Below are 16,347 nucleotides of genomic sequence, written 5' to 3' on the forward strand. Positions count from 1 at the left end.
ACCCAGCAAACGTTGTATTGCCGATATTAAAATCGCGATACAAAAGTAACTGTTGATCGTAGCTGGGTGATAATTTGAAGTTTTATGTATTTTTTAATGTTGACCCATAATCAAACAAATATAAAAAAAAATGTCAAAAAAATTAAAAAAAAAAATTGGCGTGGACCACCCTAAACATTTAGGGGGATGAAAAATAGATGTTGTCCGATTCTCAGACCTACCCAATATGCACTCAAAATTTCATGAGAATCGGTCAAGCCGTTTCGAAGGAGTTTAACTACAAACACCGCGACATGAGAATTTTATATATTAGATTACAATAAATTAAAAAATATATATAACAAAACGACTCATTCAAAAAGCCTACGATACGTTGAAGGAATATATAGAGTATATGGAACTATGGTTCCATATCCTCTATACTTGTTCTATTTCCATAGAAAATAGATGTTCCTGGCCCATAATCATAATTCTTCATGTTAGGATTGTATAATCTTATTTATATAAGTAAGTATATATTGTTTATTTAAATAAAATCTTTAAGCATATAAAATACAACCTGACCTGGCAATTTTTAGTGTTTGACGGTTTTTTTTTTCGACGTATTTTACAAAAACAACTAGTAGATATTTTTTTGGAAAGCTAAAAGCCAGGTAGGCTGAGAATTTCACAGGGTTGTAAGATAAGGTTTAGTAGGTATCGATGTACCTATTTACTATGTCTCACCTAAATGACTTGTCGTTCTCACTACACACAGACAATTGATTTAATATCAATAACGCCATGCTGGGCTTTATTTTTGTAGTGTTTTACTTTCCTGTCCTTTTATGGGATTTTTAAATTTTATAATACTTACACATTATTTTACCGGCAACATAAGGTATCAACTTGATAAATTTTATTAAATTAGGTGCATAAGTTGTTGTGCCTTTAGCTATATTATAGGAAACTATAGTTTTCTTTTTTTCCCACGGGAACTCGTTAATTTTCCAGGATGAAAGGTATCCAAGATGTTGATCGGCAATATAATTATCAAAATGCGAAATTTATTAAATTATGTGCATAAGTTATTGTTTACTAAGCAATATAAGTTACTTTAGTTTTTTAAACATACAACGGGAACTCTTTAATTTTCTGGGATGAAATAGTTATTTATGCAACTGTTGTGTAATAAGGGGCATTAAAACACGAATTTGGATTTATCACAAGAGGCGAAGCCGAGTGTGATAATAGTATCACATGAGTGTTTTAATACCTAATTATCAACAGTTGCATAAGACTTTATCTACACCCAGAATATGAATCCTCTAAAAGATTCTGAAACTTTCTGTTAGCTTACTGCTTACATTAAAATACCAGTCCTAGTAGTAACCTAATATCATTAATTACTGATTATATGCAAATAAACTAAGTATTAATGAAACAATTATTTATTTTAGTAGTAATTTACATTTTGTATAGTGCAATAAGTAAAATTCACTCGAATATAATGTTCTTTTGCAGCGTTTAAAATGAATCGCTCATTTTTTGTAACAAAACAATAAAAATAGCGAAGAAAAATGGCGGGGATTCGAATAACCTAAGTAATTTTTTTTACGGCGCGCGACGTTCTGGTAGTGTGGAACGCGCGTAAACGAAAATATTCTTTTTTCGAAATTCATACGGATACCACGCATCGAGCAATAAGAATCTGGCTGTCTGTTGAAACTCTTTACACATGAAGGGATCGAAAAAAAAAACAAAGGAGTGTTGTTATGAAATTCAGTACATGATTACAACACTCGTTTGGATGATGTAATGGTTATTAGGACATTGGGTGTTTTAATGTTGGTAATAAGCTAACTGATTTAGAATCTTTAATAGAGGATTTAAAGCATGGGTGTAGATAAAGTACTTATTTAAAGTGTTGACCAGCAATTTAAGGTATCAACATGGTAAATTTTACTATATTATATATAAGTTGTTGTGTACTAAGCTATATAAGTAAGTAGAGGATTTTAATTGTCCCACGGGAACTCTTTTATTTTCCTAAATGAAAAGTATGTTGACCGGGGATGTAAGGTATATGCAAAATTTCAATTAAATCGACCCAGTAGTTTCAGAGCCCGTGCAAACAGACAAACAGACAGAGAAACAATAAATTCCAAAAAAATCGGGACTTGTTCTATTTCTCTTCTTCTTAAGGGGGGACCCTGACTCTGTTTTCGTCACTTTATTTTTTGGAATCAATTTCTTTGTACAGAAATTTGATTTCTACAGATTTATAATAAGTATAGATTTAAGTGATCATTTATTTAATAATTTCGTAGTTATCTTGCGTATGGCAGCATCGTGTAGCGGATCGTCACCTTCCCTCAAATAATCAAATATGTGTGACGTGAACGGTGGCTGGTTCATGCATCAACTTGTGAACAAGTGTTTGTGGTCGACCTATTAAAGTATTAATCATTCTATTTATTTGATGCATGATTACAAATTATGACTGCAAAGCTCTAAAGGTCGATGCATCCAACAGCCTTACAAATTAAATTGATATAAAGTTATAATTGAGAATAAACCAAGAATAGGCAAAATGTTGACAATATCGCTGACAACACTGTAAATACCTAGTCTTGCCATAAATACTGAAACATGAATTAAAAAAAAATATATTGCAAATAACATTTATTACCTTTACAGTGTGTTAGTTTATTACATAAATATAAAACAATTTAAAATATAAAAAGCTTATTCGAAGTGGTCGCCATTGGTTGCAATTGAACGTTGAGGCAAGTTATCAATAGAAGCACGCACTCTTTTTATGAGAAAATTCCTCACTGCCAACCGTACGGATTGTTCTAGGGACTCCAAATTATCATGGCGTTTAGAGCAAGCCGTACTTACTCTGTAAAACTGACCATAAATCATAATCTAGCGGATCAAGATCGGGACTAGATGTCGGCCAGTCTTCAGCTCTGATGAAGTCCGAAACGTTCGTTTCCAACCAAGACTGCGAAGGCCGAGCTTTATGACCGAGTCTTGCTGGAAGGATCATTCTTGGATATTGAACATGGAGTTGATATGGAGCTTCACTGCCTTCTCATGAATAGTATCTTTATACACATGTTTTGATACCTTTTTCAGAAATGTATGGCTCAGTCACTCCTTCATAGCATAGTACCCAACCAAACTGTTGGCGATGGTTCCACCTGGCATAACAACCATAGATAGAAAAAAATTGTTTTTAAAATTAGAATTTTTAATATGAAGTCGCCCCACATCAACGAATATGCGAGGCGTCAGTTGTCAATTACCGCCCAAGCGCGATACCACGCGCGCCCGCGTTACTTTTGTATTTTATATTATAGTCAGTGCTGTGTGTGTGTGTGTGTTCTTCACAATAAACATTAACATCAAGTTCACAACTTTTTTAATCTCTTCGCCCTATCACCAACACAAACCATCACTGAAGTCGGATTGCCCACGTTGCACTCTGTCGACTAATTGGGATGCTTCCTTAGAGTTTTGAGCATAATTACGGTCATATTGTTTGTTAAAATATTGATAAATTGAAAAAAAATCTCATTCGTTAAAAAAATGTTACCTCCCTTTGCTTACCGCTTCAGTAATTGTTTCAATTTTACCACCCTCTTATTTTTTAACCAGTACGTCTCTTATCGAAAGTCTTAAGTCATCTTTTAAAATACGCGACATGGTGTTATCTTTATCTCCCGAGATAAAGTCTTTTGCTTTCGGACAGGATTTCTTCGAATTATTTCCCTCAAGTTTTTTGTACGAACACTACGTGGACGGCCAGATCTTTTTCTGTCGCAAACAGAGGAGGTCTCATTGTACCTAATAGGTACACTGATAGCTCGGGACACAAACATTTTACTAATACGAAGCGTATGGATAGTTTTAAGTATTGCATTTGGCTCCATACCTACTTTGTGTAATGCAATCACAGCGATTCGGTTCTCTTTACACCCCACTCCATTTTAATATCGCAAAATATTGTACATAGCGCCAAAACGAGATAACTCAATGAACAATCATATAAAAATGACAGATTCCAAATTCAAATGTAATATATTTTTTTTAATTATAACATATTTTTAGCCAGACTAAGTATAATTCTGAAGTTTTCAGAATGTTAGGCAGCCTTGCAAATAAACGCGGGAAACGTTATAAGCCAATCATAGGCAAAATGTCTATTTGTAAACATTTTGCATATTCTTGGTTTATTCAGTTATAAATTTACCGAGTTTGTTTGTAAAGCCGATAGATTTTATTTTTATGAAATATTTCATATTTAAAACGCTTTTAAACTTTGAATATGATTCAAACAGCACCTTACAAACTAATTTGTTACGTATATTAAAAGCCAATGTAAAATAATCTATTTGATTTAAAACAGTTGAAATTCTAGAATGTTCTTCTCACGAGCTCTACTTTTTCCGAATATGTGGTAGATTCAGTAATTAAAATTAAATATTAATAATCACGATTTAATAGCACTTAAGCCTATTTTAATAAAATTTATTTGACTTTGACTTTGTCATAGCCCCTCGAACTGATGTAGCTTCATGACGCTTACCAAGTGCTGTTGCAATATGTTATGTTATTGTCACTCTCTATGGTTAATAAATATAGTTCTATTCTATTCTTTCACCGGCCGTGCCAGCATCTCCCGGGATAGCGTCGACGAAAACCGGAACAAGGTTTGTGTTTCAATCGAGACTATGCTTTGCAAAGTCTCTGAATGGGGCCGAAAAAATTAAGTCCAATTTTTACCCTAATAAGACACAAGTTTGTGTACTCACGGTTAAAAAGTCTCCCTTTGTCGACTTCGATTCGAGATCACTCTAACTCCACAGCCTGTATCGGCATACTGGGAGTCGATATACCGAGTGACGTTCAGTTCCGTTGTCACTTGGAAGAGAAGACCAAACTGGTCTCTAAAAAGCTGTACTCAGTAAGGCAACACAGTACTTTACTACAAACCACCACCTGCAACTATATAAGGCGCAAATTCGTCCTTACGTGGAGTACTGTTCTCACCTCTGGTCTCACTCCCCAGTACCAGCTTGTTCCATTTAACCGCATACAACGAAGAGCAGCTCCAATCATCGACGATCAGGTCACCTCCGATTGGCTTGATTATTTGGCGTTGTGTTAGGTTCTCTCTACATCTTCTCTGGCATTCTTCAAACGCGCGTTTTGCAAGGAATTTCTTGCCTAACACAGCCACATTGTGGAATTAATAACCGGTTGCTGTTTTCTAGAACCGATACAATTTAGAGCCTTCAAGAATAGAGCATACTCCTCCTACCTTAGAGGCTGGTAACGCATCTCTAGACTTGGTGTTACAGATGTTCATAGGCGGTTGCCTCAGCGCTCCCCGTCACGTGAGGGTCATGCTCCTTTGCCCTCTCTTTTATGAACAATGAGAAAACATGAAACAGAGTTTCCAACAACAGAATACGTATTATAGCGAAGTCTCATACCTGTTTATCTTCTTCATCACAATTCAACTTCAGCAAATGAAACCCTTACTAGGTTATAGGTATATGAAATATGGACTCTATTATCAGAAGCCGATTTTGATGATCAATGAATTATTGGTACTTCAACTCAGTCACCGAATCAAAAAGCACTCAGGGTGTATTAGAAAATACTTCAATATTATGAATTGGGGTGGGTTTGTTTATTCAACTATATAATTAAATATGTTAAATGTGGATTGAAATTGAACTGTCCATAACAGTTAGAGGGTTTTTCCTTCGTCTCCAGATTTAGGAAATAACTTGCCTACGTTATTGACGTTTCTTATAAGCTTTTAAAATTGTCCCTAGATCAAAACTGATTTTTTTACGGAATAGGAGGACAATCGAGCGTACGAATCACCTGTTGTTAAGTGAGCACCGCCGCCCACAATCTCTTGCAACACCAGAGGAATCACAGGAGTGTTGCCGGCCTTTAAGGAAGGTGTACGCGCTTTTTTTGAAGGTACCCATGTCGTATCGTCCCGGAAACACATGTAAGTTCATTCCACAGCTTTGAAGTACGAGGAAGAAAGCTTCTGAAAACAGCACTGTGGAGGACCGCCACACATCCAGATGGTGGGGATGATATTCTAACTTGTGGCGTGTTTACCGTGGTAGTATATTTCATTCTCTATCCTTATGTTTTAACAATATTGACTCATTTTACACAAAATATCTAACCTCCAACTAGTCATAGCCTATCGTACCTACTATATTTTTTTTTAAATTACGAGACAACTATAAATTTAACACAATATATATAATTTAACATATTCTACACATACATATTATAAGTATTCGTGACTCAGAGACAAACATCCATATTCATCAGATATATGTTTGCACCTAACAGAATTCGAAGCCGGGACCTCTAGTTCAGTGGACAGGGTCACTAACTACAAAGTCAAAGTCAAATATTCTTTATTCAATTAGGCTTAAAATAAGCGCTTTTGAATAGTCACTATAAATATTTCTATTAAATTACTGAATCTACCATATGTTCGGAAAACGTGAGAAGAACATACAAGAAACTCAACGGCCAATTTTTTTAATCAATGGTGTCTTCTACAACTGCTGTAATATAAAAAACAAAAATAGTTTGTAAGGTGCTGCATCCCAATATATGAAACGTACTAAAAATTTAAACCGATTTATATATTAAATGTTTCATAAAAAGTAATAAAGTAAATATTCCATGAATATAAATTAAACTGTATTGGATGCCTTAGACATTGCCATTGTTTGTTTAAGGATGCTTTGTGAACATGATGGTCATGATTACTGTCATAATTAGTAATCGCATCCAACAAATACAATGATTTTAAAACTATAACAGGTCAACCGACCTGGCACCACAAGCACCACCCGTTCACGAGTTAACGCATGGACCAGTGGGCTATATCGGTGGTCAAATCAACATGGTACGCAGCAGAGGCTTGTAGAGGAGATAATATGCAAATATGTAGTTATGTATTTGGAAATATTGATATTTTGCAAAGTCCTCTTTAATGCACATAATGAAGATGAATCGTTTCTTTTATAAGTTTTTTTGTATATTTATATAATACAGCTGTCACACACATTTTAATCCGCATCATCAATTCAGCCGGAAGACGTCCAGTGCTGGTCCAAAGCCTCCACCAAAGATCACCATGACGATCGGTCCTGCGCTGCCAACGTATTCCGGTGATCTTGACCAGATCGTTGCTCCATCTGGTGGGGGGCCTACCAACACTATGTCTTCCGGTACGTGGGTGCCATTCCAGGACTTTACTGCCCAACTGCCACCTGTCTGTCGAGCTATGTGCCTTATCCACTACAACTTCAGTTTCGCAACCACTGGGCTATGTCGGTAACTTTGGTTCTCCTATGGATCTCCTCATTTCTGATTCGATCTCGCAGGGAAACTCCATAGCATAGCCCACTCCATAGTGGTCAGGACATATAGCTAAACGGACAGATGGCCTTTGGGATAGTAAAGACCTCGAATGGTGTCCACGTACTGGAAGACGTAGTGTTGGTAAATCTGGTCAAGATCGCTGGTATAGGTTGGATGAGGGCAGGGCAGGACCGATCGTCATAGGGATCTTTGGAGGAGGGCTTTATCCAGCAGTGGACGTCTTCAGCTGAAATGATGAATCTTGCCACCGGTATTGTTACAAAAACATACGTGAGACAATAATTTTCAAATTTAAATTCAAAATCACTTTATTCATGTAGTTCACGGAAATGACACTACCGCTACTTCGTAAAGGGTTGAGCTAGTGAGAAGAAGTAGCAAGAAACTCATTTTAAATCAAGATTTACATTTTCATTGTTTTACAAATCATTTCAATTACGATATAATATGTAAAGTGATGCAACAAACATACTCAAACGTCAAATAGTCAACACCAATATTATCAACACCTAAGAGCCCTACGTGATACGTGACCTTGTAAGTGCGATGATGGGCGCGACCGCGAACTCATCACACTCACCCTGTTGACCATGAGCGACTGAACATGAGTTAAGGGAAATTCGTGTGATATTCTCGAGTAAAGCAGTCATTGTAATTATTATGACGGGTACTCACGATACATATTTAAACAATTTGATGCCGATATTTCGGTCCAATTGCATGAATCGTGGTCGCGGCGGAACTGCGGAGGCGGCGAGAAACTCTTGACACATTGACACTTGAGACTAACAGTATATCAATCTGTCCACGTGGTGCTTAATTCATCATTCATTGATACACTCACGCCTTGTTCCCGTCGGGGTAGGCAGAGACAATAGAATGCCACTTGCTTCTATCCTTACAAACCTCACGCGCTTCCTCTGCATTTATTACTCTTTTCATACATGCTCGCCGGTTGCGAGTGCTCCGGATCTTTCCTTTTTTTCAAAACGTCCCCAATTTGGTCGACGAATATTCTAGGAGGTCTCACGCGACCGACTTGCCCACATACACATGCCTTATATTCATTCATTTTGGTATTTGAATCCCTAGTTCACGACACACACTACTGACGATGTACATTCTTTGGGGTTTTTTTTTTTTTGTTGCAATTGTACTGCAGAGTGAGGCCACGGGATTCCATGTTAGCGTTGGTCTAAAACCATCCTTCCTATTAAAATTGTTAGGATGCTTTTTAATTTCAATAGCTTCTCTAACAAGCCGTGGGATGTATTGGCATTCAGCAGAAGTCACCCGTGGGTCATGCAGCTCGGTCCAGTGGTTGGCACCGGCTTAAAGCAATTTATCCGCATAGCCGAAGGTATTGCAGATTTTTTTAGGATCGTTAAGAAATATCGGCAGCAAATTTATAAAATATATATCTTGAGTACCCGTGTAAATAATTACAATGTTAAAGTTCCGCAATGAGAAAAGTTTAAAAATATATAAACCACACATCTTGAAGATGCTAAAAATTACGTAGAATATACTACATATAGACACATACATGCCAAGGACTTAGAAAGCGTATAAAAATAATAACTTTTCGATCCATTTGACCGCGTGCAACGTAGGACACAGTGCTCTGTGAACGGCTGGATTGTGTGTCGTCTACCGCATTCATGGGGAGTGTTCTGAAGAGCTGTTTCATCTGATTCCTGCCACCGAATTCCACCTTCGCACGACACGCCACAAGTTTGGAAATCATCCTCACCATCTGGATGTGTGGCGATCCTCCACAGTGCGGTTTCCAAGGAGCTTTCTTCCACGTTCTACAAAGCTGTGGAAGAACTTCCTTGTGCGCTGTTTCCGGGACGATACGACATGGGTTCCTTCAAAAAAAGCGCGTACACCTTCCTCAAAGGCCGACAACGCTCCTGTGATTCCTCTGGTATTGCAAGAGAATGTGGGCGGCGGTGATCACTTAACACCAGGTGTCCCGTACGCTCGTTTGTCCTCCTTTTCCATAAAAATAATAAATAAAAATAATTAAGAACCTTCTCTTTTTAAAGTCGGTTGAAAACAGATTATGCATAATAAAGTTCGTTCAACGCCTTTAAGATATCGCGGACTAAGCTCTAAATGTAATAATTAAATTTTATATAATAATAGTTAATGTTTATTATGTTTCCTATAATCATTAATTATTATCAAAGTGTGTATAATAATATAAGCCGGATAAATAATATTTTTTCCAGACTCTTACATAGATAATAATTTTTATAAGTTTATTGACATTCCACGCGCTTGTAAACTGATTGAACATAATCTAATATTCCGTATTTTTTAAATCAATGATGAGCCATTTCATCGAATTTACGATATCATATCGATAGTTCAGCCTTGAGATGAATACAGACGAGCTTTCATAACCGTGGACCTTATCGATAGTGGGTTAATGAAGGGAATTGCCTATTGCACCGGAACGCATTATAAATTCAATCAGTAATCTTGTGTTACTGGGAGTACAGGTTAGTGTGGTAGCCAAGTGTATGAAAGATGCACTGCAATTAATGATGTAGAGCGTGAAATGGGGCGTATAGAACTATAGCAGAGTAAGAAGTAGTTATATTTGTACTGAGCTGTATGTACTATATAGTAGGGCGAATCGTGTCGGCGAGTGTCAGTAGCTTCGCGGTTCTTCTGAGACCCTAGTCGCTTCGCCGCGCCGGCTGGTCTTCAAATACTTCGTAAAATAAATAAACTTTATTATGATGCTCGACAACAAGTGGACATACAAAAATAATACTGTGACAAGTAATTATTCTTTCATGCTTTTAGTGAGCTTTAATGGAGAGATGATATCTCCAGCATGTTTGCAGCACTTCCAGCAGGTAAGTTATCTATAGTTATAACTGAAAACTATTAAGTTTTATTGAAATTAATATATTTAATGATTTATTAACAACAATTATTTCAATCGCAAGGCATATAAATATTCTGTTTATAATAACATCTTAGATAACCGCATGTTACTTAAAAAACTATTAATATTAATTATACATTCAAACATAAACACAGTAACTTAATAAAATCGCAAGCACGAAATTGATAAATTAAAATGTAATTATTATTAATTTATCAATTTACGTTACGTTGTTGCTACCATAATTTCTTGCTCTTCCTATATTATGAGCGAGTAAAAACTTAAGCAGGTGGAAACTATAAATTATTTACAGTATACTCTTCTAGTGAATTATGATCTTTGATTATACTGTTTACACAATTATCGCGTGTTTTTGGCATCAGGATGTGCTTGTAATGGTCTACAAGTTATGGCCACATAATTATTAAACGTTGCAGAATGTCAAAGTGGACGCAAAAAAGTTGACTGGGTGGATGTCATCTTGTATACATGATCATAAATAGCACAGATATTAGTGTTAACATAAATCTATCTCTGTGCATACGAACAAAACACAAATCTTTATGTTATTTTTACTTTGTAACGTGCGAGCGTACGCCCGAAACTTTGCACGCGGATATGTCGCCGAATTATTACAATTAACTTTAAATTTTTATATGTGAGCCGATTGTTATGAAACAAACACCACATATTTCGGGGTGCTTGCCAAAATACATCACTGTGTATTCATATCGGCTTAACAGTTTCTGAATTAATCGTGCGTAAATAAACAATCAAACCAAAATCTATTTTTATTTCGTTCGTTGAAATATGTACAACGTGTATATAAGTATTATTTTTTATTGAAAATTTAAATGTATCGTAAAAAATAACATCTATAGGCCTAATTAAATGTGAAAGTCTATTTGATTGATAAAGATAGCTGGGATTAATGTTTCTAAATTTATTGTTAATCAATATTGTGATACTCAGTTGAAGGCTATTGTAACTTTTGTAATTCATCCTGACTTGAACTAAATAACTTATAAGGTTTTGCAGTGAATAAATATGTTTTGAATTTGATTTACACTTTTTATTTTTTATAAACCTGTAATTGACGTCACCCAATCTCAAAGTATATTTTTTTTTGCTTTTAAGAAATAACATCGAATCTGTTCAGTTTCTTCCATCTAGACAATTCAAAATTCAAATTTCAAATATTTTTACTCCAAATAGGATTTAAGATCAGTTATTAAACTTCAAAACCATCCATTCGAAATAGTTCATTATTTTTATTATATAATAATACTCTTTTCCATTACATTATTGGTCGCGTAAAATGAGTCAAGTCCAGTCTTCAAAATGGCCGATTACCTTGATCGTGATTTAAATCTCAGCTTACTTTCCGTGGTTTCTGGCAATTAATAATTAATTAATTAAAAAACACAGCTAAATAATTTACAAAAATACCTTTTCTTTATGGTGACATCGTGGTGCGGGTCGTTACTGGCTTAATTATGTCTTGTCCTCTAATCTTTGAGCATTCAATACATAAATTTCGTATTATGAAATATAATATTACTAGCTGACCCTACCTACAGGCGTTGTTCTGTATATAATAATAAAAAAATTAATGTTTTTTTATGAATTTGTCAATAATTTTTCATAACATCAAGAATAATTATTTCTTAGCGTATGCTCCTTGTTGTTATAATGAAATTGTTTCACAGCATAACTGTCAAACCGTGCGTCAATAAATTCTCTCACAGAAAATATGTCGATACAAAACAAATAATGGAAATAACAATAATTATGGGTCCCAAATCGAAATAAAAACTGTCCTATCTCTCAAGTTGGACTAAACTGCACTCCATGAAGTAATCCCCATTAAAATTCCGTTGATTAGTTAAGGAATCCATCGCGGACAAACAACTTGTCACGTAATTTATATATATTAAGATATAGAGGTATATGATCTACAATACACAATAATATTTAGTAAAGTTATTTCTTATGTTATTTGGTTAAGTTCTGTAGAGCAAACTTCGTCACGTTCGCATAAATGTCAATGCTTGTGGCGGTGTCGTAGGGCAAGTCGTTGCTTTCCCTAAAATATGGGCTGGTCATGTCACTGCTTCTATTGTTAAATTCTTATATAATTTATGCGTCTAGATAGTCTTTTGCTGTTAGTGTACCGATAACAACAGGCCGGGAATATTAGTTTAGTGTGCGTGACGATTTGTATGTCAGTTTGTGTTAGAGTGCGTGCGTTGCTCAAAATAGAGGTTAACTGGCAGCCTCAATGACATAATCAGCAGCTGTTATAGTCTTTTTAGACGTATAAATGATCTGAGGTTAAATTTAAAGCAATACATTTCTTAAGCTACTCTCTACACATTTACAAACTGTTCACATTACACCTTTATTTATGCACAGTGTGTGAAGATTGATTTTACGTAATAAATTTAGCTTTGAAGCTTTATTAATATAAATCATATTTAGTTACTTTGATCAATCGTAAAGTTAATGGATCAGAATGAACATTTGCGATTATGTATATTAATGTTTAACACGGCCTTCCCTGAATTTTCATGTCATTTGCATTTAGGTGATAATATGTACCACGTACTCGAGAAGACACCATGGTCGTCTGTAACACGAGTGGATTTTTTTTATTTGTCGCTAGATCTAGGGCAATACTAGGGTATCTAGCGCATAGTTACGCGCTAAAAATATCGAGAGGAAACTGGCGCAAACTTTATATTAGTTAGCAACCAAATTGTGCAATAATTTTAAGCCGCGCCTATTTACGGTTTGGTAGCTCTTAAAGAAAGTATAGGATCGTCATATTTTAGCGTTTTTGACTATTGTGCGTTTGCGGTCCCTTAAATGAAATAAAAAATGAACTAATTTAATCCAATAAACAGATCAATATGGCCATCTTACTATAATATTTTATATCGGTAAATTAATACCAATGGGAACTTTGCCACTAACTTAGAATCACGAAATTTGGAAGGAGAAGTCTGAAAATCATTTAGATCATATTAAGTTTATTGAAGTATGTTTATGTCTGTTTTGTTGTGGCTCAAAGTTATAGTAAATGTCAAATGGTCAATGGAATAAAAAAATACGAGTTGCTCTGCGGGAGTGCTGGCAGAAGTGAAAACTTGAGCAAAAAAATACAAATATAATTATCGCCTTAGGGATAATGACAAATCTTAAAAAACCAAACTGTAAAATATTTCACGGCTGTGATTCGATCCCCCGACCTCGCAGTGTTTCGGCTTCGCAATCACAATGATTCAACTACTGGTCCATTGACCGTATGATCATTAAGTTGAAATAGCCGAACTATAATTGGTTAGAAGTGTAAATCTTTCATCCATTATTTCAACGTCTTATGAAATTTCGATCAGCCCAGACGGGAGTTTAACATTTTATATCCATCCCAAGAAAAGTGATCAACGCCTCTAAAGAAGTTTAAGCATAATAAGCCATCTACGAAAAATTCTGCGTCGGATGGTCACAGTCCGATCCAGTCAAAGAAGTCTTTTAATATAGTATATTACGTAGATTTAATATTAGATAAGAGCATCCCATGAGCTCGCTTAGCAATACGTTCTCGTGTTTGGCAATGCGTGCGCCAATTTGAGCGTATCGTTCAATATTCAACATCGGTTCACTAACAGTTGTAATACATTTTCAATTCAAACGGTCGCTTACTTTATCTCCAAGGTTGATTATTTTTTGTCGCTTTTTATAATTTAAAGCGAATATACTTAGATATCGGTCAGTATATTTGCTATGAATGTCGCGCGACTCAAGAAATTATTTGGTTCAATTTGACGATGGGATGGGATTTGTAAAATGATGCTGTAAATATTCATTTAAAATAGTGGCTATGAGTTTATTGCTACTTATTCTCATTAAAGCTCTATGGTTAAACATGAAACTTCGACATTAATAAGTGTCATTTCAATGTGCAACTGTAAACTCCCATAATCGCAACGTGCAGTTATTTCACGGTGGAAAGATAGCTTATTCATTGACCGATATAACTGCCGGCTCTTTGGTTTCTAGCAGATATATAAATTGAACAAATACTGCCTTTGTACAATCTCCGCACGCACGGGCCAAGGATCTCGACACTAAAAGGCACAAGTAGGAAGACTGAGGCTGACGTATTTTTTGAAATGTTTGACCATACATGACACACATAAGACCACTCGTCCATTTGTTAGACAATAGTTTAGCCACGGTTTGACCATACATAACACACATAAGACCACTCGTCCATCTGTTAGACAATAGCTTAGCCACGGTTTGACCATACACACACATAAGACCACTCGAACATTTGTTAGACAATAGATTAGCCACGGTTTGACAATACATAACACTCATTAGACCACGCATCAAATTTTTAGATAGTAGTTTTGTCACGGTTTGACCATACATAGCACACATAAGACCACGCGTCCATTTGCTAGACAATAGTTTAGCCACGGTTTGACCATACATAACACACATAAGACCACACGTCCATTGGTTAGTAAATTGTTTAGCCATGGTATGACCATACATAACACACATAAGGCCACACGTCCTTTTCGTAGACAATTGCTTAGCCACGGTTTGACCATTCTTATCATACATAAGGCCACACGTCCATTTGCTAGACAATAGTTTAGCCACGGTTTGACCATACATAACACACATAAGACCACACGTCCATTGGTTAGACAATTGCTTACCCACGGTTTGACCATACTTATCACACATAAGACCACGCGTCTGTTACTTATTTTTCTTGCCATTATCTTCTTGTCCATATTTGATCGAAAAATTGTTGCCATTTAATAACATCGTGTTTATTTACTATCCATTTGAGCCGGAAGACGTCCACTGCTGGACAAAGGCCTCCCCCAAAGATCGCCATGACGATCGGTCCTGCTGCCCTCATCCAACCTATTTCGGCGATCTTAACCAGGTCGTCTGCGAAGGTCCATCTTGAGGACTACATGTACTATTAAATCACATAATAATTGCAACATATTAAATACTTAAATTAGGTTATGTATATATTTGCTATATAAATTTAAATACCACAATTACTACCGAGAACAAAGGAGAACTTTCATGAATGAATTCTATCATGAAACCACTTTATTTTATACTCCAATTACCTGTTGAACACACAAATAACGATGACTCCGGGACATTGGTTTTAGTAAACACAGCTATCAAATATCAGTTGCATACGATATATTATTGATTACGCAAGCCTTACATATTTTATTCATCCGCTATTAAGGCACAATATACGATTGACACTGGAACCAAGTGTAGAAATTTAAATTAGTTTCATTTCAGAAGTGCCCGTGCGCCGCTTTTTCTACTGTGAAGTAGTAATGATTGTTGTGATTCGCTTTGAAGGGCTAGCTATAAGACTGGGCTATAAGACTATTATGACTTATAGTGACGAGCGTATTTACGACGTCGTTCATATTTTGGGTTCATTCAAGAATCTTATTATTATACCTACTACTCGGCTAAGTCGAGTTAGTAAGTCTTTTGTGGGTTGAAGTATATGCTTTTACAACAACATCCCACAAAATGTTCAAAACAAATGTACATATTACGATATTCAATGGAATTGTTACAAGACGTTTATGTGGTAAAGGTTAGTATAACATAAAAAAGTTTCAAAGATGGGGAATGGAGCGACTGTCGTCAGGCTATTTAAATTATAAATTTGATTGTATCTAAATTTTATAAAGAAAAACACAAAGCCCGCTGAGCTTTTCTTGCGCCCGTTCTTCTTATGTCTGAGACATTCATTTCCAAACGGGTAGTAAGCAGGTTTTGACTTGCAATAAGTGATTTCATATCCTACTTTGAACAAAAAAATTGAATTTAAATCCTGGTCGGCATTATAACGGGCAGCATACTACCAGATGAACATCTTGATCATTTTGTCACTTTTTATTATAAAAAAAAGCCACTAAAATACCAGTTAGGAGTTTTCAAGGCTT

The 16,347-nt window shown here is 35.7% G+C and overlaps 1 protein-coding gene across 3 annotated transcripts in view; it reads left to right on the top strand.

The window, feature by feature from the left end:
* The first annotated feature begins 10,107 nt into the window (after positions 1–10,107).
* Positions 10,108–16,347, top strand: part of LOC126970515 (ecdysone 20-monooxygenase) — a 79,925-nt gene continuing 73,685 nt past the window's right edge. For all 3 annotated transcript variants that reach the window (XM_050816470.1, XM_050816471.1, XM_050816472.1), the window contains exon 1: positions 10,108–10,298. In XM_050816470.1, coding sequence (XP_050672427.1) covers positions 10,176–10,298 — 123 coding nt within the window. In that variant the 5' untranslated portion in view covers positions 10,108–10,175. The remainder of the gene's footprint in view (positions 10,299–16,347) is intronic.

Source organism: Leptidea sinapis, chromosome 21, assembly GCF_905404315.1.
Source record: "Leptidea sinapis chromosome 21, ilLepSina1.1, whole genome shotgun sequence".
Classification (NCBI taxonomy): Eukaryota; Metazoa; Arthropoda; class Insecta; order Lepidoptera; family Pieridae; genus Leptidea; species Leptidea sinapis.